Source organism: Blastomyces gilchristii, assembly GCF_000003855.2.
Source record: "Blastomyces gilchristii SLH14081 genomic scaffold supercont1.24, whole genome shotgun sequence".
NCBI lineage: Eukaryota > Fungi > Ascomycota > Eurotiomycetes > Onygenales > Ajellomycetaceae > Blastomyces > Blastomyces gilchristii.
Genome location: NW_003101658.1, coordinates 74,240 through 97,948, shown reverse-complemented (window position 1 = coordinate 97,948; position 23,709 = coordinate 74,240). Strand labels below are relative to the sequence as shown.

The 23,709-nt window shown below is 45.9% G+C and overlaps 7 protein-coding genes across 9 annotated transcripts; 5 read left to right on the top strand and 2 right to left on the bottom strand.

Annotated features, from left to right (window-relative positions):
* The first annotated feature begins 149 nt into the window (after nt 1-149).
* Nucleotides 150-1,802, top strand: BDBG_17750 (uncharacterized protein). Its single transcript, XM_031725400.1, has 3 exons — nt 150-562; nt 732-818; nt 1,161-1,802. Exons 1-3 carry the CDS (start codon nt 218-220, stop codon nt 1,185-1,187), a joined length of 459 nt encoding a protein of 152 aa, XP_031580755.1. The 5' UTR covers nt 150-217; the 3' UTR covers nt 1,188-1,802.
* A 1,542-nt stretch (nt 1,803-3,344) lies between these two features.
* On the top strand, nt 3,345-6,684 carry BDBG_08452. Of its 3 annotated transcripts, XM_031723562.1 has the most exons (9): nt 3,667-3,895; nt 3,951-4,453; nt 4,510-4,565; nt 4,648-4,673; nt 4,751-4,917; nt 4,980-5,257; nt 5,331-5,621; nt 5,693-5,782; nt 5,843-6,644. In XM_031723562.1, exons 2-9 carry the CDS (start codon nt 4,429-4,431, stop codon nt 6,116-6,118), a joined length of 1,209 nt encoding a protein of 402 aa, XP_031580753.1. In that variant the 5' UTR covers nt 3,667-3,895; nt 3,951-4,428; the 3' UTR covers nt 6,119-6,644. The 3 variants fall into 3 exon arrangements, with proteins under 3 accessions (XP_031580752.1, XP_031580753.1, XP_031580754.1); XM_031723561.1 differs by having other exon boundaries at nt 3,345-4,453; nt 5,843-6,684; XM_031723563.1 differs by having other exon boundaries at nt 3,667-4,453; nt 5,331-6,679.
* A 2,166-nt stretch (nt 6,685-8,850) lies between these two features.
* On the top strand, nt 8,851-9,359 carry BDBG_17749 (uncharacterized protein). Its single transcript, XM_031725399.1, has one exon. The coding sequence runs from the start codon at nt 8,981-8,983 to the stop codon at nt 9,239-9,241; it is 261 nt and encodes an 86-aa protein (XP_031580751.1). The 5' UTR covers nt 8,851-8,980; the 3' UTR covers nt 9,242-9,359.
* Nucleotides 9,360-9,396: 37 nt separating this feature from the next.
* BDBG_17748 (uncharacterized protein) lies at nt 9,397-10,067 on the top strand. The gene has a single exon (XM_031725398.1). It carries the CDS (start codon nt 9,449-9,451, stop codon nt 9,788-9,790), a length of 342 nt encoding a protein of 113 aa, XP_031580750.1. The 5' UTR covers nt 9,397-9,448; the 3' UTR covers nt 9,791-10,067.
* An 806-nt stretch (nt 10,068-10,873) lies between these two features.
* On the top strand, nt 10,874-17,263 carry BDBG_08450 (poly(A) polymerase). Its single transcript, XM_002621032.2, has 4 exons — nt 10,874-12,709; nt 12,770-12,841; nt 12,902-13,120; nt 13,184-17,263. Exons 1-4 carry the CDS (start codon nt 12,100-12,102, stop codon nt 15,670-15,672), a joined length of 3,390 nt encoding a protein of 1,129 aa, XP_002621078.1. The 5' UTR covers nt 10,874-12,099; the 3' UTR covers nt 15,673-17,263.
* Nucleotide 17,264: 1 nt separating this feature from the next.
* On the bottom strand, nt 17,265-20,215 carry BDBG_08449 (squalene monooxygenase). The gene is made up of 3 exons (XM_002621031.2): nt 20,043-20,215; nt 18,544-19,982; nt 17,265-18,428 (listed from the first exon to the last, which is right to left on the bottom strand). Exons 2-3 carry the CDS (start codon nt 19,727-19,729, stop codon nt 18,160-18,162), a joined length of 1,455 nt encoding a protein of 484 aa, XP_002621077.1. The 5' UTR covers nt 19,730-19,982; nt 20,043-20,215; the 3' UTR covers nt 17,265-18,159.
* Nucleotides 20,216-20,219: 4 nt separating this feature from the next.
* On the bottom strand, nt 20,220-23,690 carry BDBG_08448 (pentatricopeptide repeat protein). Its single transcript, XM_002621030.2, has one exon. It carries the CDS (start codon nt 23,478-23,480, stop codon nt 20,571-20,573), a length of 2,910 nt encoding a protein of 969 aa, XP_002621076.1. The 5' UTR covers nt 23,481-23,690; the 3' UTR covers nt 20,220-20,570.
* Between the last annotated feature and the right edge of the window lie 19 nt (nt 23,691-23,709).

Sequence of the window (23,709 nt, the reverse complement as noted above, 5' to 3'; positions counted from 1 at the left end):
AGACAAAGGTGGTTGCTCTGAAATTCTACGTACAGTCTGATACGCGCGCGTTACATACATACGTAGGTTTGGTTCATTATTACAGCTCGTACGGTTTCGTTCGATTGCTCTCAAGGTTGCTTCTGTTATTAATAATTCATTCTTCTAATACTTAATTAGTACTTGTCACTCACCGCAGTTGAAATCAAATGATATTTTATTTATCTATGAAGCTGATATGTACATTACTGTCCTAGTTCATAGTTCATCCTCCTTTTGGCCTCCTCCATCTTCTGCCGTGTTCGATACAGCAAGCAAAAACCATGAAACCATCAAAGCTGCCTTTCCCACCCACTCGCTCTCTGCCCCTCCATGCACATTGCGGAGCTTCCTAGAAAGATATCCCCCGCATGAGCCGAAAGCCATCTGCAACCCCAAGCCATTGATTAGGCGGACGCTTCCGCCCATCCGTTGGCCTATCGAATTTGTGGCCTTGATAATAATAATCGCCTCGCTACCCTACCCTACCTGCACCTCCGTCCGTGGTCTGTATGAAAGCTATGATATAAATAAACCTGAGCGAGTGAGTATCTATCTCTCCTCCCTTCTAGATTTCATCAATGTATCTTCCTCATCGCAATAGAAGGAATAAGAGAACATTCATAAACAATACCCCACATTAGAAAATGGAAATAAGCCATCCTCTGCCCCCCACGAACCATAGCTAATTATCTCTTTCACCCCCAAAATAGTGCAGGTCAAATCAGCAGCCTGTACATACATGGATGTACTGTACACCTCCAGCGCCCATTTGGAGAAGACCAAGATCAAGAAGAAGAGTAAGTTAATAAAAGCGGAGTTGGTGCAGGCTAAATACAAATCTAGTTGTTGGTAGGCGTAACACTTGTCCTTCATCCCCCCCCAGTCCCCTTTTTACTCATCTACAGGAATGAAAATCCACCTTTCTAAATCCCCACCCCTCTTTCTCTCTACACGTTTGCCCCCAAAAAATAGAGAATTATTCATCTAGTGGGAGGATTGTAATGTATGTACATGTACATACATATACTGCGGGGAATAGCGCTGCCTGAATTCCAGTCATGTTATTACCTACTTCCCTTGTTAGTTAGTTATTAAGAAAGTCAATGGGTTTATTTATATTTTCTAACCGTTACGAGTAGATATGCCTGAATAATGTCCTTGACTGATGAGAGATGAGAGAATATACTGGTGATAAAGCCCGCAAGTTTATGTACATGTATCTATCTTGCATTGACATTTCTCTGCAAGACTATGGTGAAATAAGATGAGCATATATATAAGCAACTTCTATGCAAATCCTTCTATCCATACGATTTTACCGATGACAGGTGAGGGCCAAGACAATGAAAGCTATTCCCTTCTATCTTCTATAGGAAAAAAAAAAGAAAGAAAAGGAGAAAGAAAAGAAAAAAGGGAAACAGTAGAGAACAAACGAGAAAAGACACTATCAGACTGCTACAATCAAGCTTTTAAATATCACCAACCCAGAAAATATTTCTGAAAACCCTCGAGAAAGAAAAGGAAAACAAGACATAAGCCCCTTACCACCTGTTCCTCTTAACATCATCATATCATCATGCCAATCATCATAATTGACAACCGTATGCGGCCCAATTTCTCCTCCCCCTCCGTGCAATGTGCCGTGATGGCCCATTCCTTCTCCCTTGTTCATGCAGGAGCACAAAATCCGCACGGGCATTTTTAGACATATGAATTATCTTTTCCGGTCTCCACGAGCTCTTTCTCCAAGCCCTTGATGTATGCGTGTATAGTCTTACTCCTGTTCTGGGAGAGGCACACAGACAATATACCAGAACCAGTGCGTCGTAGTTTCGAATCCCTTCTGAATAAACAGGCATCCCACTTTCCTTCATCTTATTGCTTCAGTTCTGGACAGGGACGGAGTTTAGTACTCAGTTTTCGAACGAAGGTAGGCCCTTTCTAAAAAGCATCAATGGAGAAGGAAGAGGTAGGTAAAAAATAACACAGAAAAGAGCCGTTCAAGTACCCTACGATACTTGTGCAACCTCGTTTTTCGAGCTGTTGATGTTCGATTGGAACAGCAGCAGCGGTGCTTTATGAGGGCCAAGGACACGGTCAACAGTTTGGCGGTTGGAAAACACAGAGTGCTTATTGAGTAGGGGATCCGAGGGTGCAGGCGAGAAAGGGGGTGAATTGAGGCGCATATCAAGTGCGACTTCTCCACAGAGAGATAAAAGAAAAATTCCGAGAAATCGCTTTGAGAACACCGAGACAAGTTTTATAGGCTGTTTATACTGAATCTGGTGTATAAGGAAAAGTTGGCACAGGAGATTTCTTCTCTCTTTTATGTCCAGGACGCCGGCCAGCCATCATCAGGTCAGCAATATGCGTACTATGGAGCTTTGGTCTCCTCTGTTCTATTCTTATCATGATTGATTCTGGCTCTGCTCAAATAGCCAGTCTTTTTAGATTGCACTTCACCAGCGCAAAGTTAGCCTATACTATTAGTTATCCCCAGCGCGAGCAGAGAGGCTAGAGAGAGGTGCTCATCAATCACAATGGGGGAAGAAATGTTCCAATCTATGAACTTCACAGATTGGAACTGCCTTGAGTACGGTTAGCAAGGTTTTCTCTCCGATATTATCACCCTGCCGTATATAAGCACATCAGAGCCATTGCTCTCTCAGAGGTCATGAGGGAGCCTCATATTCAGCCATCAACATTTCAAAATCTATTTATATCAAGCTTTGCGACAACCTCTTAGCCGCCGTCCATCCACCGTCCATCCCGCTAAAGCTGCCCAGGCGGTGCTTGGCTTCCTCAGCCCTTTTTAAAAGTCACATTGGATGGGATGGGAAACCTGCAGGGTTAGAGGAGCTTCCTCTTATGGATTAGATGCCCAGAGGTGGTATTCAAGCCGGATGGAATCTACTAAAAGCAGCCAGCACCAACCGAGCGTACACATGAATCAAATATATTATTTGTCAATCTCCAGGCACTGCATCTTTGGACATCAAACAAGAAGCGGAGTTTTGCATTAGTCACAAAACACTTATCCCCAGACCTAGACCTCGAGCCGTCGATGCTGCTGAGGGCTCCGCTGATATACATTATTATTATTGTCTATTTTCTCAGTTACATGGCTTCCGTTTGTCTTCAGAAGAAATGATATGTAGCTTATGTTATTAACCAGACAGTTTGATGATCTTGAAAGACTGCCATGGCTGATTTTGCTTCTGGTACGGTACTGCGTTGAAAATTTCTTCGATTCTGGAAGCCCTAAGTGCTCTGATGTTTTTTTTTTTTTTTTTTTTTTGTCGTTGCCAACCTGTTCGTTCAATCAGTTCACATCATCTTCGATATGAACGAAACAGCCTCTACCACTAAAAACCGAGGTGAAAGATATCCTTTGATTGGATGCATCGAAGTCACTGCAATTAGCAACCGGTTTCAGGTTTCATCCATACCATAACCAAAACGTATTCTGAATAAATATAGATTATTTTTCAAACACAAGCTCGTTGCCGGCTGTATCGTGAGACTAATGGATTCAGCTATACGTATGGCAGTGCCCAGCGATGCCTCACTCGCGTGAGCATCTCATCATTGTTAAAGCCGTATGTGCGTTTGATATCTATTATGGCTGCGGGATGCACAATATAAGTATTGATAGAGACAACATGGATAGTGAGACGTTTCTCACGGCATTTATCAACCCAGGCTGAGGTTCCATAAAACTTTTGACGAAGACTCCTGAAACATGGGATGTCTCGCACCGCCCTGGTGCGATAGCTCCAGCTCACCATGGTCGTCCTTCTCGCTGCTGTCCATTTCATTTGTTGACATAAAAGGACGGGGCGGAAAGGCTTATTTATTTAGCGCCAAGTACTCCGTATGTTTCCCGTCCTGCATTTTGTTCCTCGACGGCTGGGGCTCATAGGACCTAGCACCACACAAACCACAAGATAAAGATAGCGGAGACTCTTGGGGCGGAAATGCTGTCATGAATGGCACTTCTTTACAACCGTGGCGCTTAGAGAGAGTCAACCGGTATCACTGCTCTCATGTCTGAGGGGTGTACTGTATGTACACATGTACACAGGGGCATCTTTGGCCAAGCAAGGTTCTCTGTGTCCAATCACGATTAATCTTTGGGCTGCGGCTCTCGTTGTGAGCCTGTGATAGGCATGCATAGCTAGCTGCCTGCAAGCCAAGGGCGCTCATCCCGCTGATACGTGGGCAAGATTAGCCGCCACGGAAGACTTCGTGGCAAGGCTGTAGGGGCTGATGCTTAGTCGAGCTCCGATCTTTAAATATCTCGAGGCTCACCCGCCCCTGGGGAAGAAAGGTCCTGACTCGATGGAGTCACTGTGAAATTCCTAGGGTATTTGGTGAATTTCACTGGAGAAACGCCCGAGAAAAAAAATGCTTGTGGACGTCACAGAAAAGAGTAAGATGCCAGTTTCAAATCCACTGTATGTAGCAGGCGATTAACCTAAGAAACAGTTGGCGATGTTATATCACGGCGGCAGCAGTCGACGCTGGAGGAGGAGTTGCGCCAGGTAAGCTGCTGAAAGTCAATTGCACTCATTGTTCATGGCCAACTTGTATTTGCACAACTCATATTGACTTCGCCGCAAACAGCAACCTTCTAATTCCGTCCGTATCGCGTAAGTATAGAAATAATTTTTTTTTTTTCATGAACCACCTCTCCTGCTCTTCGTGTCTTACTGACTCAATTTCGCAGCTTTGCCGGCATGAAGAAAGATTGCGAAAAATGGATAGCGAATAACCCAAATGCTATCACAAAACTTCCAATCCCTCATCAGTTTTGGGCCACTTGCACGGAAGATTTGAACGGATGCTCCAATGCCATATATTCCCATGGTGGTTACGGAGAGCTTGTAAACCTTGGTAGGTGCTGCCTCGAGGAAATTCCTAACTCATCACTGAACTCATAAGCTAACAACTGGTAGATACATGGTCTTGCTTCAAGCTCAAAGAAGCCTCCAGCGACAAGAAATATGTTTGGTATCAAATGACAATGTTCATCAGATGGAACCCGATTAAACAAACTACTTTTATCTTTTGTTCGGACTTCCTCCAATGCCTGCGAGACGGATTGAACCGTCGTATATCTTCCGTCGGCCCAAGTGACCCATTTACCTGGCACGCTTCTTTTGTTGACGAGCTTCGGTTGTTATACGATAATTTTTTTTGGAAGTTCCGGAATTTAGTCCGCGATGCAGAGAAGGTGACCACCGACATTTTATTTTAATCTTCTATTTTCATCTTCCGTCCTTCTTAAAAAAACTAATTTTACGCAGGAACGAAACGAGCCCCAGGCGACCGGGCCCAATTTCCCAAGACTTCACGATATTGCAAGACATGTGATTCACTCAGTTGAAATTCTTGATGTTGCGATAGAGACAGTGGACAGCATCCTCCACGAACATGACCTATTTATCTCAAATGAAGGGAGCACTGTCGCTTTCCCAATACCAGATTTAAAAGCAAACGACGTTACGCGACGCCTGTACTATCATTCTAGGGAACTTCGTGCGATTAAAGCACGATCCGCATCTCTATACGATCGACTAAAGAATGAAATTAGCCTTGTGAGATCCCTCTTTTATGGAACGTTGTGATGGCGATGATGTATTGCTCACCTCAATCTATCGCATTGTAGTCATTCAACCTCGTCTCGCAAACAGACACGGCCGCAATGAAAATTATATCCGCCGTAGGCTTGATTTTTCTCCCCGGAACATTCATATCGGCAAGTCTCACTAGCACCTATGTTTATTATGTTCAACCGTTTAACGTGTGAACACCGCAGACTCTATTTGGCATGAACTTCTTCGATTTCTCCGTTGACGAAGACACGGGGAAACAAACTTTTGCCATGTCAGATAAATTTTGGGTTTACTGGGCAATATCGCTTCCAGTGACCGCGGCAGTTTTACTGGCTTGGGTCCTTTACGATTACTCGTACTTGATAACCAGCAAGATCAAAAAACCATTATTGGAAGATTCCAAATTCAAGGAGATATTGAAGCTTGGATCGTTTTTCAGGAGAAAGGAAAAACAGTCCGATGCGAATTCGCCGACGTAGCACAGAGGAGAGAGATTGCAACTCTGTGCTTCTATGGCCTCCAGATCGGTAAAGGAGGCTGCGATCGGTATGAATAGTATCACATCAATCTGGAGGCCCGAGAACCCCGACTGGCCCAGATATTTGCTAAAAACTGTCACCATTTGGATTTCGAGAAAAAAAATAAAAAATAAATAAAAAATAAAAAATAAAAAAAAGACCAAAGAAAGAAAGAACAAAGATCGAAGTTGGATAATGCAAGAGCGCCCAAATTTTGGAGTGATGTACAACGACTATATATGACAAGCGGATTACATGGAAGCGAATATTTATTTTTTCTTCTTGGATATTCTACGGAAGCGGGAATTTGACCAATTTTATTCTGATTTTGGATGTCAATTATTTATCTATCTTGAGGGTTAAGCATTTATCTGAAATCTAATATTGTCCTCGACTTTTCCGGCCATGTTAACATGCACCAAATTGTACTTGTACTCTGCATGTGCAATACATCAGTTCAAAATTTATCAGAGAAGACATGCCATAATATAAGCACATGGAAGCATTTTCTGTGAATTAAAATTCTGCCCTATAGAAAGTTTCAGCTCCTTTCTTGGAAAGATAGGGGTAATTTGTTTTCTATCACAGCTGCGACATTAAAAAACTGTGTGAACCAGACTTGGTTCATGCAAATAATAATTCAGTATTATTAGACACCGTGAGCTCACCTCATCATTGACAACTGCTGTTTAAATATACAACTGCACTCCTAGAGGATAGAACTCATTTTCGCTACCGTTGCTAGGTGAACAACGCGGGAGCATCCATACATACTATTTGTTGAATGGAACATTGGCCAGGATAACATGAGATAGTGGTTCCGATGGTTTTGCTAATAGTAGCTTCTCTCAGGAGAGCTCCCGGAGAGGGCATATTCTTAAGGCCAGCTCCTTACTTTCTCCGAAGCTGCAGAGATCCCTGAATTGGTGGGGTTAAAGCTATGGCAGCCTGTTGGATATGGATCAATGAGTGCTTGAATTATTAGTTCTTCATACCTTTTCGCCTTGTGGTTCGCTAAAAAGTTTTCACAATGTTTCATGGAAAGGACTTACATCTTTCTGCGAACTCTAACATCACTATTGACTCTGTATACCTATTTGCCCTCTTTGTGACCTTGTGGTATTTGACATTCTGTGGCAATAGCAAGAGGAGTTCGCCAGGACATGCGGATTACATTCTAGGTTATGAACCACCTGTGCATATCCTCATGGAATGACTGAAAGCTTTTGTATTGCTGTCAACGCACACGAGGGTGTTTCCAGGTTTAAACTGGGACAAGTTGCTGTGATATGGTGCCGAGTACCAGAGTAGCAGCACTACCTATCGTTTGCCTAAAAGAAAAAGGATATGATAGAGCCATCCGGGACTGCTACATACGGACTCCAGGCCGAGTTTTAGTTATCGGAAGAGGAGGCGTTGACAAAAGCGCAGGAATGGCCTATCGGCAGGTTTCCACTCGGTTGAAAGCTGTAGTAAGAAAGGCTTGAAATCTTAACGCTTTGTTTCTATGCGATAGTACATACGTTGATGGATGACGGGCGTAGCTTTCGGGAACCCAGCTACCTCCGGGAGCAAGTTGTGAGATGGATGAGCCCGTCCCTTCCCTAGTAATGACATGATCCCGACGGACACACAAATTTTCCAAGGACATTTGCATAAGATGCATACCAAGAACGAAAACAATGACTCCGCTCCTGCATGGCATCGTGTGATCTTTGTCGAGGTAGTGTGCTAATCGGGGACTCCCTAAAGATCTGATAGTAGATCGCGATAGGTGATTTCTTGATACGCCCTGGGCAGATATATTTCATCAGACCCCAGTCTCCTTATCCTTCACACATCGGCTTATCGCTTGTCATGTTTCAGCGAACGGACAGACAAACAGATCGTATCAAACCGTGGAAACAGCCTTTCGATCCCTGCTATAGGTAGGTCATATAGTAGATCACTTCAGGAGGCTATTGCAGCCCCTGACGGATGAAAGAGAAGATTTGAAAACCATATCACATTGAAGAACTATCATATACTATGATTGAGAAGCCGGGTTCCCTTGCCGGGACCTAACACAAGCCGAAGAAAGAGAATCCCATATTTACCGGGTAGAGTAATAATCTAAGTGCCCATGAGCCGACTGTAGGGAGATGAGTGGCCATTGTCGCATTTAAGACTTCCCCTGCCTCGGACTGCGGGGTGAAAACCAACGCCTGACGTCGTCTCAACGAAGTTTTCCTGCAAAATCTGGGGAACAGCAGGTCATTCGTGGATCGGATTTCCTCGGGCTGCAGGCATCGAGGACCCTGGAGGATCGTCGTACACGGCCAGTGTGGGAGAGCCAGCCATCATGTCAGGGACCCGTTCAGGAACAAGATCGAACGAGCGAACCGACGAACCAGAAGCGAAGGGTTCCTGACGACGACGTAGCTGCGCGAGTGTTGACGATATAACCTGGCTCAGAGAAGGAAGAAGTGATGTGATTGATACGCTTTCTTCCGGCGATTTTCAAATCTCAACGGGTCATTGCAAGCATGCATCTAGGTGTTGGCATGTATAAGTCTTGTTTGCTGCTAGTCGGTGTTGCTCGAGTACCCCTATTCAGTTAGTTAGATCTCCGTTTAAATAGACATTCGTGAATGATAAAGAATCCACACCGGACTGGTATATGATACCTACAATGCTTTAGTATTCTCCAGGTACTTTGCTGAACATTCTACATGGCTACAACCGCGAGAGAATCTTTCAGAGAAACGAAACACACTGCTGAAAACAAACAAGAACCATTCTCCATGTGAAGAAAAAAGAAAGCTTAAACACACCTTATGCCTCATGAAACAAAGCATAAAAAGGGTACTCTTGTTGTTGATACCTCCTCTTTGTTCTGTTTCCTCCCTCCTTCTATTATTCTTTCCTTTCGAGGCCCTCCCTGTTGGTGCGCAGTGCTTGATTGGACTGCGAGCTGATGCGCCACTGATTCATGATCTATTTGCTCAGCGCTCTTGTCTGAGAGCAAAAGGAGATTCATTTGTGGAATTACCTGGATGGTTGAGGCAAAGGCAAGCCACTGTTCCTCTTTTGTTTCTCCCCTAGGAGGATTCTACTTTGCAAATCGCCATTTATTGTTTAATATTTTTTTATATATTTTTTATATTTTATATATTTTTTATATTTTATATATTTTATAGTTTTTATAATTTATTGTGAAGGCACAGGAAGTCATACAAAACCCATACATGAATAAAGCCTTGGAGCTCTTTGGAGATGGGAGACGGTTGTGTGGGGAAGAGTCCCCAATGAATGGCAATGTTACTAATAATGTACACAGTACGCTGCAACCCCGGGGGGGTGATCGTGAACAAGCCATTGTGTCTCGCACCGTCGTACAGCCAGAAGTCTTGGGTGCGTTTCATGTACCATTTTGTCTGTAGGATGGGTTTAAAAGGGAGGTTTGGCCTGGGAGTTAACTGGCCGTCATGGAAAAAACACGAAGAAACTCTTGAACCAGCTGGATTTATTTTTTCTGGGGTAGTGACCGCGCTAGAGAAGTTGCTGAAAGCGGCGTCAAAGTTACAAGTTCTTAACGACCTAACCTATGTATGCTTCGTGTCCGTTGTTGGTTTAAATAACACCATTGATTAGAGTTTCGAGTTTCGAAGACGGGGTTCATGGAAATACTCATAGCGTGTGTACAGTTCCTCAGGCGGATCTGTATCATCATCAAGCTTTTGCTAAAATGTTCATGCTCATTCTGCTGCAGGTGGCTCGCTAGATATATTGTTCATTCTTCACACAGGGAGATCAAACGACGGAGTATATATATCTTGTCCGGTACATTGGGTACAGGGCCCAAAATTAAACATTTAGGCAGAGCCATGGCTCGCGGGAGTTTATATACGGAAGAATAGGTCAATGAATCATAACGGGTGCGGAAACGTGAAGCCAAACCATCCCATCCGGTCCAGGAGCTATCATGCTTGACGTAGTTATCTTTTCAGAGCGATCTTTTCCTCCTTTTCTTTTTCTGTTAAATTGTCAACTGATCCACGATCGCGTAGTTTAGCAGTTGAGAGTTGCAATTGGGCCTGAGCATTAACATTGAAAGTGTTGCTGGAGATTGCCCACATGTCACAGCGCCATGTCTGCCAATTGGTTGATGTCTGGCGAGCAAAAGCAAAGAGTGAGGTGGTGGGCGCCAGATAATTTATTAATGACGCCCATTGGAAGCCAGCAGGGGCATCAGAATGTGGACAATGCAGTATAAACGTTGCGTATGTAAATCAAAAGCAGCATCCAGGGACACAGGGAAGCGGGAAGCGGATTCTCTTTTTTCTGAACGGAAATCGAATGAGAATTATAGGGGCCAAAGCTATTCCGTTATGAATGAATGCAACAGTGAGGGACGTAGGCAAGAGATGGTACAGTACGCACACAAACCTGTAGGTAGTTAGCTACCAATATCAGAATTTCATTTTAGGTATGATTGGTCATAGACTCGGCATACAGAACCCTTCTTCTTGTCGTACCTACCTGGGGCTGCAGCTGCAATCCAGTAGTGAGAACCGCTGCAAGGGCGGCCACAGGCGAAGAACGGCACTGTACATGTACATACATACAGTACATACATTGTTCGCCTTAAGCAAGAGCTAGCTCTTTCGCTCCTATATACCGACAAGCCTGCTCTTGCATTGATTAACCCCCCCCGGTCTATAACCATCATTGGAATCCGTTGAGATGTGACCATGGCTCGTTGCAAGGTTTCGACAGCGTTTTAGATCAATACCTAGCTGTACGGAAGGGTACTTTGGATTGCGTTGAATCTGGGAAGGTGCGGAGGTATTCCCCTTGGCTGACCATACCGTACCGTACCATACCGCATTTCCCTACGATCTGTCCTGCCCCGACAGCCCGAAGTGATTTAGCGCGACTGGTTCTTTCAGTCTGGTCGTCACACTTTTCCGCGCTTTCTCTTCTTCCTCCAACAGCGGACGCCCCGTACCATACCACCAATACCATACCACTGATACGAGGCGTAATAAACATACATTCATTCAATTTGATCAATCAGCCTCCATACAACCATCCCTCAACCTCCATCGTCCTCCTTCGACGCCGCCATTCTATACTCCTTTCCAGCCCTCCAGCCTCCCTATCACTGTCTACTGCCCATATCACCGTATACACGCCTTGTTGCCATCGCTCTTTCGCATCTTCCTGTTCCTGATCCCTTGTGCACAATTCCTACGCCATCTTGGCTGCCGATCGACGGCCCCTTCGAGTCCCTCCCCGTTGCGTTGCCCTACTCCTATAGTAGTGGAATAACGTCCATTTTAACCCTCAGGTTCTCGACCGGGTAAAAACCTGTCTAGCTACATTTATTTTGTGGCAGCAACCAGATATATCGGCAAAAGGGCGTGGTCGGATTTTCACAGCCACTCACCGGTCTTCTCATTGATATATCGGACGGGCCCTCCCCCCATCCCCGCGAACCCAATTAGGGGCTGCAACTCCTACTTTACGTTCGACTATACCAGGGCATTGATTTGATCTTTGAACGGAAGGCCAACATTGACACTGGCTGTCAGACCTTCTGGTGACCTGGACGTGTTGAAGCAGTATTTCACAGGACCCTCGCTATCTCTCACCCTCACCCCCCTCGCAGGAAGTCGCTCTGGTGCATTCCCACGATACTTATATAACCTCCTGCCTAAAACCCAATATATATCGAACTCGGCGAATTATATCCTCGTTTCTGATTTTCCGGGGGAAATTCTATCTTCGCGTTTCTTCTGCGGGCCACCTAGTGACCGTTTTCTCTACATCTCTGCGTTATCGGGGCCAGTCTGGGACCGAAAACAATCTCTCCGAAGCTTGGATTCCTTGTTGTTTGAGGCTTGTGGGACATTACTTGGGGGAGTGGATAGCTTGGCTGATACCGTTGCGGTCCCCTTATGAAATCACGTATCTATGGGAATGCCGGTTCATCTCACATCACAGGTGACGTCTCACCGATAGCGTCTAATACGTCTTCCGAAATGGCGTGGGCCATCCCCGCCGACCTTTCGCGACACATTCCTCTCAAATCCTCTTTTACTTCGCAACACTCGAGCTCATTGCCGTCTACTCCTTATCACCACCCTCGCGACCTCCAGTTCGTCTCGAGATCCCCTTCACCGAACCGCAGGAGCAGTTCTCCACGATCTACCCACTCAGAGTCTACGCACTTACTCCCATCACTACGACGGCCCTATGGAGGTTGTAAATATGAGACTGGGATGGCCCATTTCCGGCGGCGGATTCCGTATTCGCTGGGGAGCGAACTCTTACCCAGGGAATCGGGTCCGCTCAAGGAACAGCTGGATCCCGCTGACGAGAAAAAGCTCTCTGGCGATATGAGAGAACTTTATCATAGGTTGCTGCCGTCTGAGGAAAGCGAACAGAGACGGTCAAAGTTTGTGAACAAGCTGGAAAAATTGCTGAATAAACAATGGCCGGGGAACAACATTCGAGTTCATGTGTTTGGATCATCTGGAAACAAGCTCTGTTCAAGTGATTCCGATGGTAAGGATTTGCGAGGACGGAAATAATGAATGCAGTTGACTAATTTTTCCATTACCCTAGTTGACATTTGCATTACTACAACCTACAAGGAGCTTGAGAAGGTTTGCATACTGGCTGACTTTCTTGCTAAAAGTATGAACTGGACCCTAGATGATTTTCCCTGGCATTACATCAGCTGACACTTCTCTCCAGGTGGCATGGAACGAGTTGTTTGCGTTTCTCATGCAAGAGTTCCGATTGTGAAAATCTGGGATCCCGAACTGCGATTGGCATGCGATATGAACGTCAACAACACCCTTGCTCTCGAGAATACTCGAATGATCCGAACATATGTTGAGATCGATGAACGAGTACGACCCTTAGCAATGATTGTTAAGTACTGGACTAAAAGACGGATACTGAATGATGCCGGTAAGTCGTTCTTAGCGGATAGGCCCTACTTGTTGGCACGTTACTGACTCGATATCTCTTCAGCTCTTGGTGGAACTCTGAGTTCTTATACATGGATATGTCTGATAATCAACTTTCTCCAAACGAGGACTATCCCCATCTTACCTAGTTTACAAGAAAGATGTGCCAAAAATACTAACGATACAGGTGGTTCGGGTTCGTCGTTTGACGATGACCTCGAAAAGCTTGCTGGATTCGGGAAGGAGAACAAATCGACCTTGGGCCAACTTCTCTTCCAGTTTTTTCGGTATTATGGGCATGAAATTGATTATGAAACAAAAGTCATGTCAGTCCGGAAGGGTACGTTGATATCGAAAGAAGGGAAAGGCTGGCATCTTCTACAGAATAATCGCCTCTGTGTGGAGGAGCCGTTCAATACATCGCGGAATCTTGGCAATACCGCAGATGATACCTCTTTCCGTGGATTGCATCTGGAATTACGGCGGGCGTTTATTGCGGTATCTGAGGGGAAATTGGACGAGTGCTGTGAGCAATATGAGTATCCTCCTGAGGAAGAACGCAATTGGGAAAGACCGCCACCTCAGCCACGACCAATACTCGCACCTACTCCTGCTATTTCTTCGCGCGGAGGCAGAGGGGGAGGCAGAGGAGGTCGCCATAATACTCACTATAATCGGGGACAAAACACTGGCCGCCGGCCCTCAAGCAGTGCGAACCGCCCTAACAACGCTCGACATACAAATCCATCATTCGCAGCAGATATTGCACTCCAAGCCCAACAGGCACAGCAGGCGCAGTACTTACTCCATGACCATCTTTATCAGCAAATACAAATCCTGCAAGCTCAAGAGCAGGAGTTGCGAATGCAACTTCAAAATCAAGCGCTCATTAGTGGCAGGCCACCTCCAACCCTACTTCGACAGCCGTATCTGCAGTTTCCGTTTCAACAGCAAGACCCATCTGGTCCAGATGAAAATTCAAGAGCCCGAGCCGGAACTGTAAATCACCCGCCTTTAAGCGCGCCTGTTCGGCAGCACGTATTTTATAACCCTTCTTTCATTCCAATATCCCTTCCCACTCCCCAGGGAACCAACACAGACCCACCATCTCCCTCCATGGCTGCGGCCCCTTCTGACGCTCGTCGTAATCATCGACGATCCTCGGTTGCGAATGGTTCCCCTCGCGGATCGCTGCGAGCTCAATCCCAACCTGCACGGCCTTTACAATCTCCAGTGGTACAAAACTTTGGTGGCATATATCAGTCCGTACCTCCGGGTGAAGCTCCTCATACGCCAATCTCAAGACTGCCACCAGCTTCTCCAAAGAGGGCAGGTGCTGAACCCGAAGCACCTATCACAAACGGCATTCCTATGTTTGCAAGACCGTATATGGACGAAAATCGAGCCTCAGAGTACGTTGGCTATTATTTAGGAGATTCCCCTCAATCTCAGACAACCCTTAATCTTCCAATGACATCTCCCCATTCTATAGCCACCGGGTTGGCAATCCAAAACAGCGGACTGTTCTCACACCTCCGGAATCAAGCGGAGTATCATCATACCGTGAGGACTTCTACTGAAAAGACCAGCCCCCCCACGGAATATGCCCACGTGCCTGACCATAGCAGGCGTTCAAAAAATAATCAACCCTGCGGTCGACCCAAGTCCCAAAAGGATCGAGGTCCGCTCATCGTTGATGGCTCCATCCCGATCGGCGACCGCCACAACTCGTTGCCAACAGAAAATCAAGATCATTTCGTGCCCATGAGTCTCAGCACTTCGGCATCCGAAGATAGGCCGTTTGATACTCCTGGTAGTGCATCAGACACACTCTCCCAAGGGTTGCCAGACCATGTCCCCTTTGATGAGGAATATGAAAAGGCCCTCGGACGGGGTGGACAAGCTAATCAATCGCAACCTCATATGAACGGTTGGGATTCTACCAGTACTAAGGGTGCTTCGCTAAATGGTCACCTCACCTTGTCAGAAAGGCTCCAAAGACATCAAATATCCGATACCGGCCGCTCACCGGATTCACACGGGAAGATGAAAATGAATCATTACAAGGGGCCAAAACAATACACATATAGTGCGGAAAGTCGACTGCTTGAAAAAGAGCACCATGGTCCATATGATAACTTTATCCAGTCAGCTAATCCCTTGTCTGCTCTCTCCCCGGTAAAAGAAACGCGAACTGCTTCACCAACTACAAAACGACGAGCAAATGGCGTAGATTCTGAAAAAACCAATGGATCGAGCCACAGGAACAGACAGCGGGGACGCCATGATTCTGTCAGCACTCACCATCAGTCAGACAATAACAAAGAGAAGCAGACGGATGCCCACCATCGAAAACCCAATGGCGTGCCATCATCTACTAATGGAGCCGGTGGAAACGAGCATCATCACCATGCTGGATCAGGCTCTACTGGTTGGCAAATGACGAAGAAGAAGAACAAAAAGGGGAACAAAGCCACTGCAGAACCAGCACATAACCTTTCCAATGGCGTCGAGCCTCTCCCAACTGATGTGTCATTGAGGAAAGGTGGCTGATGTGGGACAAATATTTTATTTCAGCTGCGGGTCATTGCGACCTCACTCCAGATTATGATGTGGATGTGATTTTATGATTATTATCGCCAGGGTGGCTCTGTTTTCACCCGCAAACTTAACCGCCATTTTTTACTTTGCGCTTGCTCCTTAAGAGTCACTGCCAATGCGCTGTACGATACCTTGAAAAGAAACAGCTAAATGTCGGCTTCCCAAAAAAGATGCCACCCAATGACTTGCTCATACGGCTTCGCCTCAGATGAGGAGGCTCATTTTATTTCATCAACCTCACTCGACGGTATGAGGCCTCTACGAAGCGGCTCTTGAAGGCAAGACGTGATATCAACCACCTTTCTACGCATGTCATGTGGCCGTGCAGCTTTATGTCGTATCCATCCACGTGTATCAATACGCCGCTGGAGTGTGATTTATCTTATGAGCAAAAAAAGGCAACAAAACACTTTAGTAGTGATATCCTACCATCGGCTCACCGCCACGGTCGCGTTAGTCGACCAGAAGGAGGATTACTTGTGTAGGATGCTTCAAAGGAGAACAAGAAGGATAATGGTCGCAAAGAGAGCAGAGTTCACGAAGATAGCAAGGAGAAATGCAAAGGAAGGATCAGGAATGGAAAATAAAATATCTCTGGGAGAAATTACCTCGGTTGTCTTTTTGCCTTTTTTTTTTTTTTCTTTTTTTTACACTTTCCATAACTATACATTTCCCTCTTTCTGCACAGTCATGAAACGAGTGCGTTTTTTGTTGAGATCTTTTTTGGCATGTTTTTTTTTTTTTTTTTTCCTTTTTAGTTTGCAAGAAAAGAGCCGAAGAAATGATATTTTCCTTTCATTTTTCTTTGTCTATTCAGATGTGGGAGGTTTTTTCTTTTCTTTTTTTTAACTTCCCCCTTTCGAAGAAATTTCTTGATGTCCTTTTACTGCAACCTTTATTTTTCCCACTGCTCTTCAGGGTCGGATTCCCCCCTTCTTGTCCTTAATCCCCTGTTCCGTTTTTGCTCTTTAGTACCGTACATTATTCATATCTCATACCGGTGTCCTCTTTGCGTTTGAAAACATGACTTACTTTTACCATATTACATTGCGCATTAGTCATGATTATCCAGTTCCATTTCAATGTTCCTGATTGATTGTTCTTGTGTCAGCGTGTGTCTTATCTGCTTCCTTGTCGGATATTCTTTGTCCTTTTTTTTGCTCCTTTTCAAGTTGGATTTTACAGGTATCATTGTTTGTCATTCATCACTCGGCCTATCAGTATCAAAATTGCTTGTTACACCTGTATGGCTTTTTTATTTTTTATACTATTTTCTATCTTCATTCTGCTATGTTTCTATGTCATCACTTAACTTGCTTAAATTGTTTGGTTTCTACTGTTACCACTCTGCATCATCATTATATAAAGATTACCGTGGGGGGGGGTTTCATTTTCCCTCCGTTGTGTGTGTTCTTTAATTTTCTCCAGTTGTTTTAACATTATTCTATTCCGAATTTTTTTATTTTTATTTTTTTTTCAAACTTTCTAGTAGTTACGAAGAATACAACAATACAATTATTAAAACTATAAATTGACAAAGTCCTAAAATTTATTATTTATTTCTCCTTTGATTTCCTCTCTACTCTCTAGGAGACTTTTACATATATACATGCAAGTCCTCTATTCTCTAACGAAGGAGTAGAGGAAGCCTCGGATAGTATGTTACAAGGTGAACACGAAGTGAATTGAAGGAAGGAACGAAGGGTTGTATAAATTACTCAAGGACTCAGATTTACAATATTCCATTGTATCACAACAAAGGTCAAGAGATTGAGATAATACATAAGCGCCGTCGTATTTGAATACCCGGGGTGCATTAATGAGGTTTATTATCGTAACATAATGGCGAACACATCCGGGCTAGAGGTTTATGGCTTAAGTACAATCGTAGATAGGAGACTCGGAAAAAAAGGAAAGAAAAGAAAAGAACAGAAAAGAGAAAAGGACGGAGAAGGAGAGGGGGGGGGTAGATCTTTAAATAATACATGGTGTGAATAAACAGGGAAAAAAAGGGGGGGGGAATATGAATAGAAAAGATGCAAGTCATTAAACAAGATATGGCAGCGTAGGCTAAGTTGGACACGAAAAAAACAAGCCCGAAAACTCGGGTGCATCCTGCAAAGTGGACTATGTTGATGGCGATCAAGAGAAAGGCGGGATTAGAGGGGTTTATATGGGTGTAAACATGGTCCACACTCACGCACCGAAAACTGGCTACAGCAATGGAATATACAGTTACATGTACAGAAATCTCCAAGGGGCTTAAAGCATGTTTCAAGAACAAGAATGTTGCAAAGATGATTGAGCGAGACGGTCTATCTCTTTCTGGTCGTTGCAAGGGATATTGGGAAAAGGTCAATCACACACTCGAGGTCCTATACAGAGATCTAACGCTCCGTTCTCTTCTCAAGTAGCCTTTATTCTATTTGCTTTTTTTTCTTAACTTCGAACCTCAGCGAAAATGTATGGGAAAATAACTCGACAAGCTGTCCAGAAGACGATAAAACATTCGAAGAAAGTTACGGGGAATATGTAGGCTGGTTGGCTGCGGGCGAAATCCCATATCGAGAGGAAAGCGACGGAGTAGAAATGTCGAAGGAGAACCCATGGGCGTGGGGTGACACCTGCAAGGAGGGCGATGGGCCCGTCTACCAGACCCATTTGCAAGTAGCGGAAGCAGCCTAGTTGGAGGGCTTTGAGGTAGGGGTCTGTATAAAAGATGGGTAGGTTAAGAGCGAGAATTGATACCTCTACTTAAGCGTCCAGAGAAATAGGGTCCAGGGAAAGTGAAAAAAGTGCGTACGGAGAAAGGAAGTAACATACCATTTGCAGCGTAGAGGCTGTATAATGCTTGCGCCAGGATGTTAATGACGCTTGTCAGTCCCTTCCGTTCCCAGTGGAACTTGGACATTTGTTTCAGGACTTGTTGTTTATTGGTGAAATCGGGGACGTTTTCGGGGCTGAGGAGGGTGCGGAGAAGGACAACGTCGTTGAACGCAACCGTCATTCCACCTCCTGTCAATGGGTGTCGCATATTCAACGAATCGCCCAGAAATACTAGGCCGGGCGTCTTGTTTGTGGTAGAGGGAAGGAAAGAATTGGGCATGGACCGCAGACCGCCTTTCTCTAGTGCTTTCGCGAAGGATGGCTGCACGCATTTGGGGAGGGAGGGGAGGACAACACTTCGTAAATGGCCCTTGACGCCGCCGTTCTGTACCGATGCGGAGGGTAGGTTTTCAGGAATGTCGACTAATATTCTCGTCTCACGTGTACCGATCTGATATAGAAGGACAGGAGGGCCATCCGGTAACACGACATGGCCAAAATTCTTCCGAGGAAGCTCTGCGTCTATGAGCTCCAGGCCCCAGAATTTCGACTTCACTCGAGGTGTTGTAGGCAGGTATTGTTTGCGGAACTTGGAAGCGTATCCATCCGCAATGAAAGTCAATGGGGCAAAGAAGTAATCCTTCTGCCCATCGGTGGTGCATTGGACACCCAGCACCTCATTATCTGTCGATGAATGGATGACCGAGACAGCCGTAGTTTCAACAATGGTGACATTAGGCGTCACCCTCGCCGACTCGCGTAGGCGCATGATGAAGCGGCCATGGTGAAAAGAGCGACCTTTGAACGGCGCGCCTTGCTCATCCTTAGGATACAGGATAGGCACCTCAGTCCCATGATAGATCACGTTCATGCCATGGCACTCAATGGCATCGATATCCTCCAAACAATGGCCCAACCCCAGCTTCTCCAGCGCTCGCACGCCTCCCGGTTGTAATAGCTCGCCAACGATGCGGTCTGGTTCTTTCAACGACCTCTCCAGGAGAAGCACGCTGCGCCCTTGTTTTCCCAATGTGACGGCTAGTGCACAGCCAGCAATTCCAGCGCCCACTATCACAACGTCTGCCTCATGGTGCTCGCATCGCCGCCGCTCGCCTTCGTCCGAGTAAACTCTAGGGGTCTTGAGGACGCCGTTGCCGTTAGGTAATCGGGGAGGTATGGCCATGCTGCTTGGATCGCGAACGATCGAACGTTTATCTGCGCGAGGTGAAGCTGAAAAGGTATATTAGCAGCGTGTAATGATGGGGAGCCGAAACGGCATAATTTCTGGAGGTAGATATAGGGGGTTGCGGGCGAGGAATCGGAGAATTGAGGACGAGAATAGATTTATTTGTCTTGGAAGGACTCTTGCTGGGGACGAAACTTCCGCCTAAACATTGTGACAGGGGCAGGCTGCGGGCTGTGATTGGCGGAAGGGCCTTTAAAACAGGATAGGAACGATTAGTCATGGGCTTGGCACAAAGAGTGGCGTGACTTACAAGCATGTGATTGTTCGATTGTCATTTTGCTAGCGGAAAACCAAATTCTTTTGTTGCTGCGGGACGGGACTCGTACGACTGGTGGTTGCCACCGCCGCCATGCTAATTTTGCTAACAATAGAAAATCTTGACAGGGCTGCAAATAATACCGTAAAGGAGTCAGGAGGGAAATCTAGAGCCTATGAACATTTATTTATTGCAATATCAAACTAAGAAGGGTCACATCATGGGAAAGTAATCTAGCCTTTCTGGTGACAACATATCGTACGTTAGTTGAAGCACCCGCCTGCTATTTTCTGACAGGCCCAGTGCAGCGGAAGCTATGAGGCTCAGCCGGCCACTAGTTCCTGCATTAAAGAACAAGAAGAGAGAAGAGAGGCAAAAGAAGAAAACCCGCAACCTTGCATACTAGTACATGTACATACATAGGAAAATAGACATGAAAGAGTAGATATATAAAAAGAAAGGGCCATTACCAACGCCAGGATAGTTACTCTGACAATATACAGGAAAAGGAAAAGAGGAGGCTCATACGACACCCGGCCGCACTGATTCCTCCGCCAATGGTTCTCCAAAAGGATCCTCCGCTCCGTCCGCGAAGACGCCCTTTTCACTCCAATCCCCTTCCTCAGCCGCATCCGGCGAGAAACATTTCTCCAATTCCGCCCGTTCCTTCCAGTTCCTGACAATGTAATCCGTGTATAGCAAGTCCTCAAATTTATACCCCTGGAGCCGTGGCCCCTTCTCCGAGCCGTTACCAGAGCCACCGGTCGCATCAGGTGCCCGGATATTATCCTTCAGTACTTCAATGGCTTCCGGGAACGAAATAAAGCGATCTGGCCCGAACTTCCTAGCCTTGAATGTGTGGCGTAGAATCCGTGCCAATTTTGCGATATGCTCTATCTCCCGATCGAAGCTTTCTCTAGTGTATTTGCTTGGCAGGGGAAAGTAATCCTTCGATTTTGAAACCATGAAACTGATCTCGTCGCAAAGGGCACGGTTGACTGCGGAATGTCGTTTGAGCCCTGTAAATATCGCCCATCTAACACCCTCGAAGTTGCCCGTGCGATAAAATGCCCGGGCGATGAATTTTATCGCAACAGGATCGAATGGCGCGAAGGCGGTGTATTTTGATTTGTTGATTGTCCGGAACAGTTCGAGCACTGCATCATTATTGCCGATATCGAGGAGTCGAGCTGCGATGGTGGATGCCACGTGGTGCTTAACGGGCATGAGTTTCTGTTGTCGGATGTGGTAGTAGTTCAAGACTGCCATTTTAACTGCTTCTATCTCGTCCATTTCGCTTGCTCGCATTATGGCCTGGAAGAATTGCGATGTAACAGGCTTACCGGGGAGCTGAATGGTGTCGAATTCTTGTAGAATTGCCTTCGCATCCCGTGTATCGCCGTGGAGTAGAATGCTGGCAGTAACGGCCAAATCCAGGTGTAGGTGTTTCATGACCATACCAGACTTTTTGGCGTCCTGGAACGAAGTCAGGGATAATTCAGGTTTTCCCGCATTTATGAAATACATCATCTGTGTGTGCAACGGTGTAAATTGTCTAATATGCCTTGAAGACTCCGGCATAGACATGGCTCGCCGCCACATGGCTGCAGTTTCTTCTGAATTGGGCTTCTTTTCCGATTCATTGACCGGGAAGGACGTTGCATCATATCCCAGCACCTGGCGTGATGTGGCAGCGTAGCCATATTTCTGTTCAGTCGCACGGAACATTCGCCATAAGCCAGCGGGGCTGCACTTGGCAGATAGACGCGCTTCCTGGAGAAGTTCCATGAAGTACGGTCGTTCCAGCTTGAGCTTCCAGCGCTTCTCTTTGACAGTTTGTAAAATTTCCTCCACCATTTCCACAGTCCCTTTCTGTATAAAGGCTTTGATGATTTGATCGAAAAGCAGTTTATCAAGAACCAGTCCATATGTATTGATCGCATCAAAAACAAATTGATAGATCATATCTCCCGAGTTTGCAATCCAAAACTCAAGGAAAACGCGGTGAAACATCTGCGTGAATCTAAATGGATTGTTTGTTGATAGTCCAAGTTCATGCATCCGTGCCAGGGTGGCTTTCACTCCATCCCAATCACAGCTCACTGCCTTGCCGTATGCAATGAGTCCTAGGGTTCGCGTCTTGAGCGGAATATTGTATTCGTCTGTCATAGTTCTAACAAGCATGTCAGCCTTGTCGGCCATTCCAAACTCGACATATGCGCCCAGCAAGGGATCGAAAAGCTTTTCTGTAGGAGAGATTCGACAAGACGCCAAGGTGTCTAGCAATTTCCGAAATTGTGTTTCCATGAGGACGATGCTTCGAGTTCTGCTCCACAGTCCTCCAAGATAAATACCGGACGCGCCACAATCAGTATCATGTCGGATATATTTGTATAGTACAGTTTTAGCCTCAGACAACCGGTGTGAGCTTATCAGGGATTTAAGTACCACCCGCATTAGAACTGGGGTAAGTTCAAACTCTTTGGCGTATTTCAGGTACAAAGTGGCCAGCGATTCAAACCTCCCGTTTTTCCACATTGCCAATAGCATAATCTCCCATATCGTGGGACTGACCTTCTCGTTCGCTTCAAACCAATAGAAGAGCTTTTGTGCGAGGTGGAGCCTGTTCCTGTGCAAACTTGTGTACAAAAGATGGATGGCAATGTCATTTCTCGCTTCCTCGTTGCCTTTACGATTCGAATTCACGTCACGTAGGAACCTTAGAGTAGCTTCGTCTAACAAGTGATGATCGAGAAGTCTCTGGACGGCTAGAGTCGGGTCGCTCAGTGGTAAATTTTGGTATTTTTCTCGAAATTCAGGCGGAACGCTCATGGGATAGGCTAGATCCGTACGGAGGTCTTTACCACTTCTCAATTTCGGTTTATATTTGTTCAAGAAAAATGATGGTTGAAACGGCTCTTGAGCCAAACCTTGAGAACGGCCTAGTGTTGATGAACGAAGGGAGTGGTTTGGCACCGCACTTGGAGATCGACGGGCAGCCTCGAGGGATTCGTTCGATGCCCCAATGCCATCGTCCATGGTTCTTGTGTGGGATTCCGGGGAACCCATATTATCCGCGCCATCCAAGTTCCCATCAGTGCTCTCGGCAAGTTCATGCTTTCGGCGCTCGGCTCTCTTCTTAAATGATGCTAGGCCGAGAAACTCGCCGGCTTCGGCAGCCTCCATCATTTGAGCCACCGTTGCAGCTCCTGCCCCAGCAGTGTAATTTGGACATGACGTCTGGAGACTTCGCTTGGACTCGACAATGCGTTCGGCAAACTGGACTCGGCGGTGGATATCGTAGGTAATAGTACCGACGGCACACAAACCCCCAATGGCACCAATGGTCGATCCAGCTAAAGCTATCTGTCGTAGGACACGTAAAGCATTACGGGACGGAACTCCAGTTCGAGCGGATTGGTGGGGGAACATTGTGAGGAAAGTGGATGTTGGGAGGTTTCTGAACCAGCTCGGTTGGAAAGTCCATCAATTGAAACCCATGGACTGGGTTTCCTGGGCGGGATAGAAGGCGCAATGACGACTTCTGTAGCGGACAATGAGATAAGAGACGTTCTGGGACGAGATAATACTGGCATGGATGAAGAATGGCAGCAATGTCGTGTTGGTGATGAATTTTTTCCGGATCGGTTGATGAAGTTGA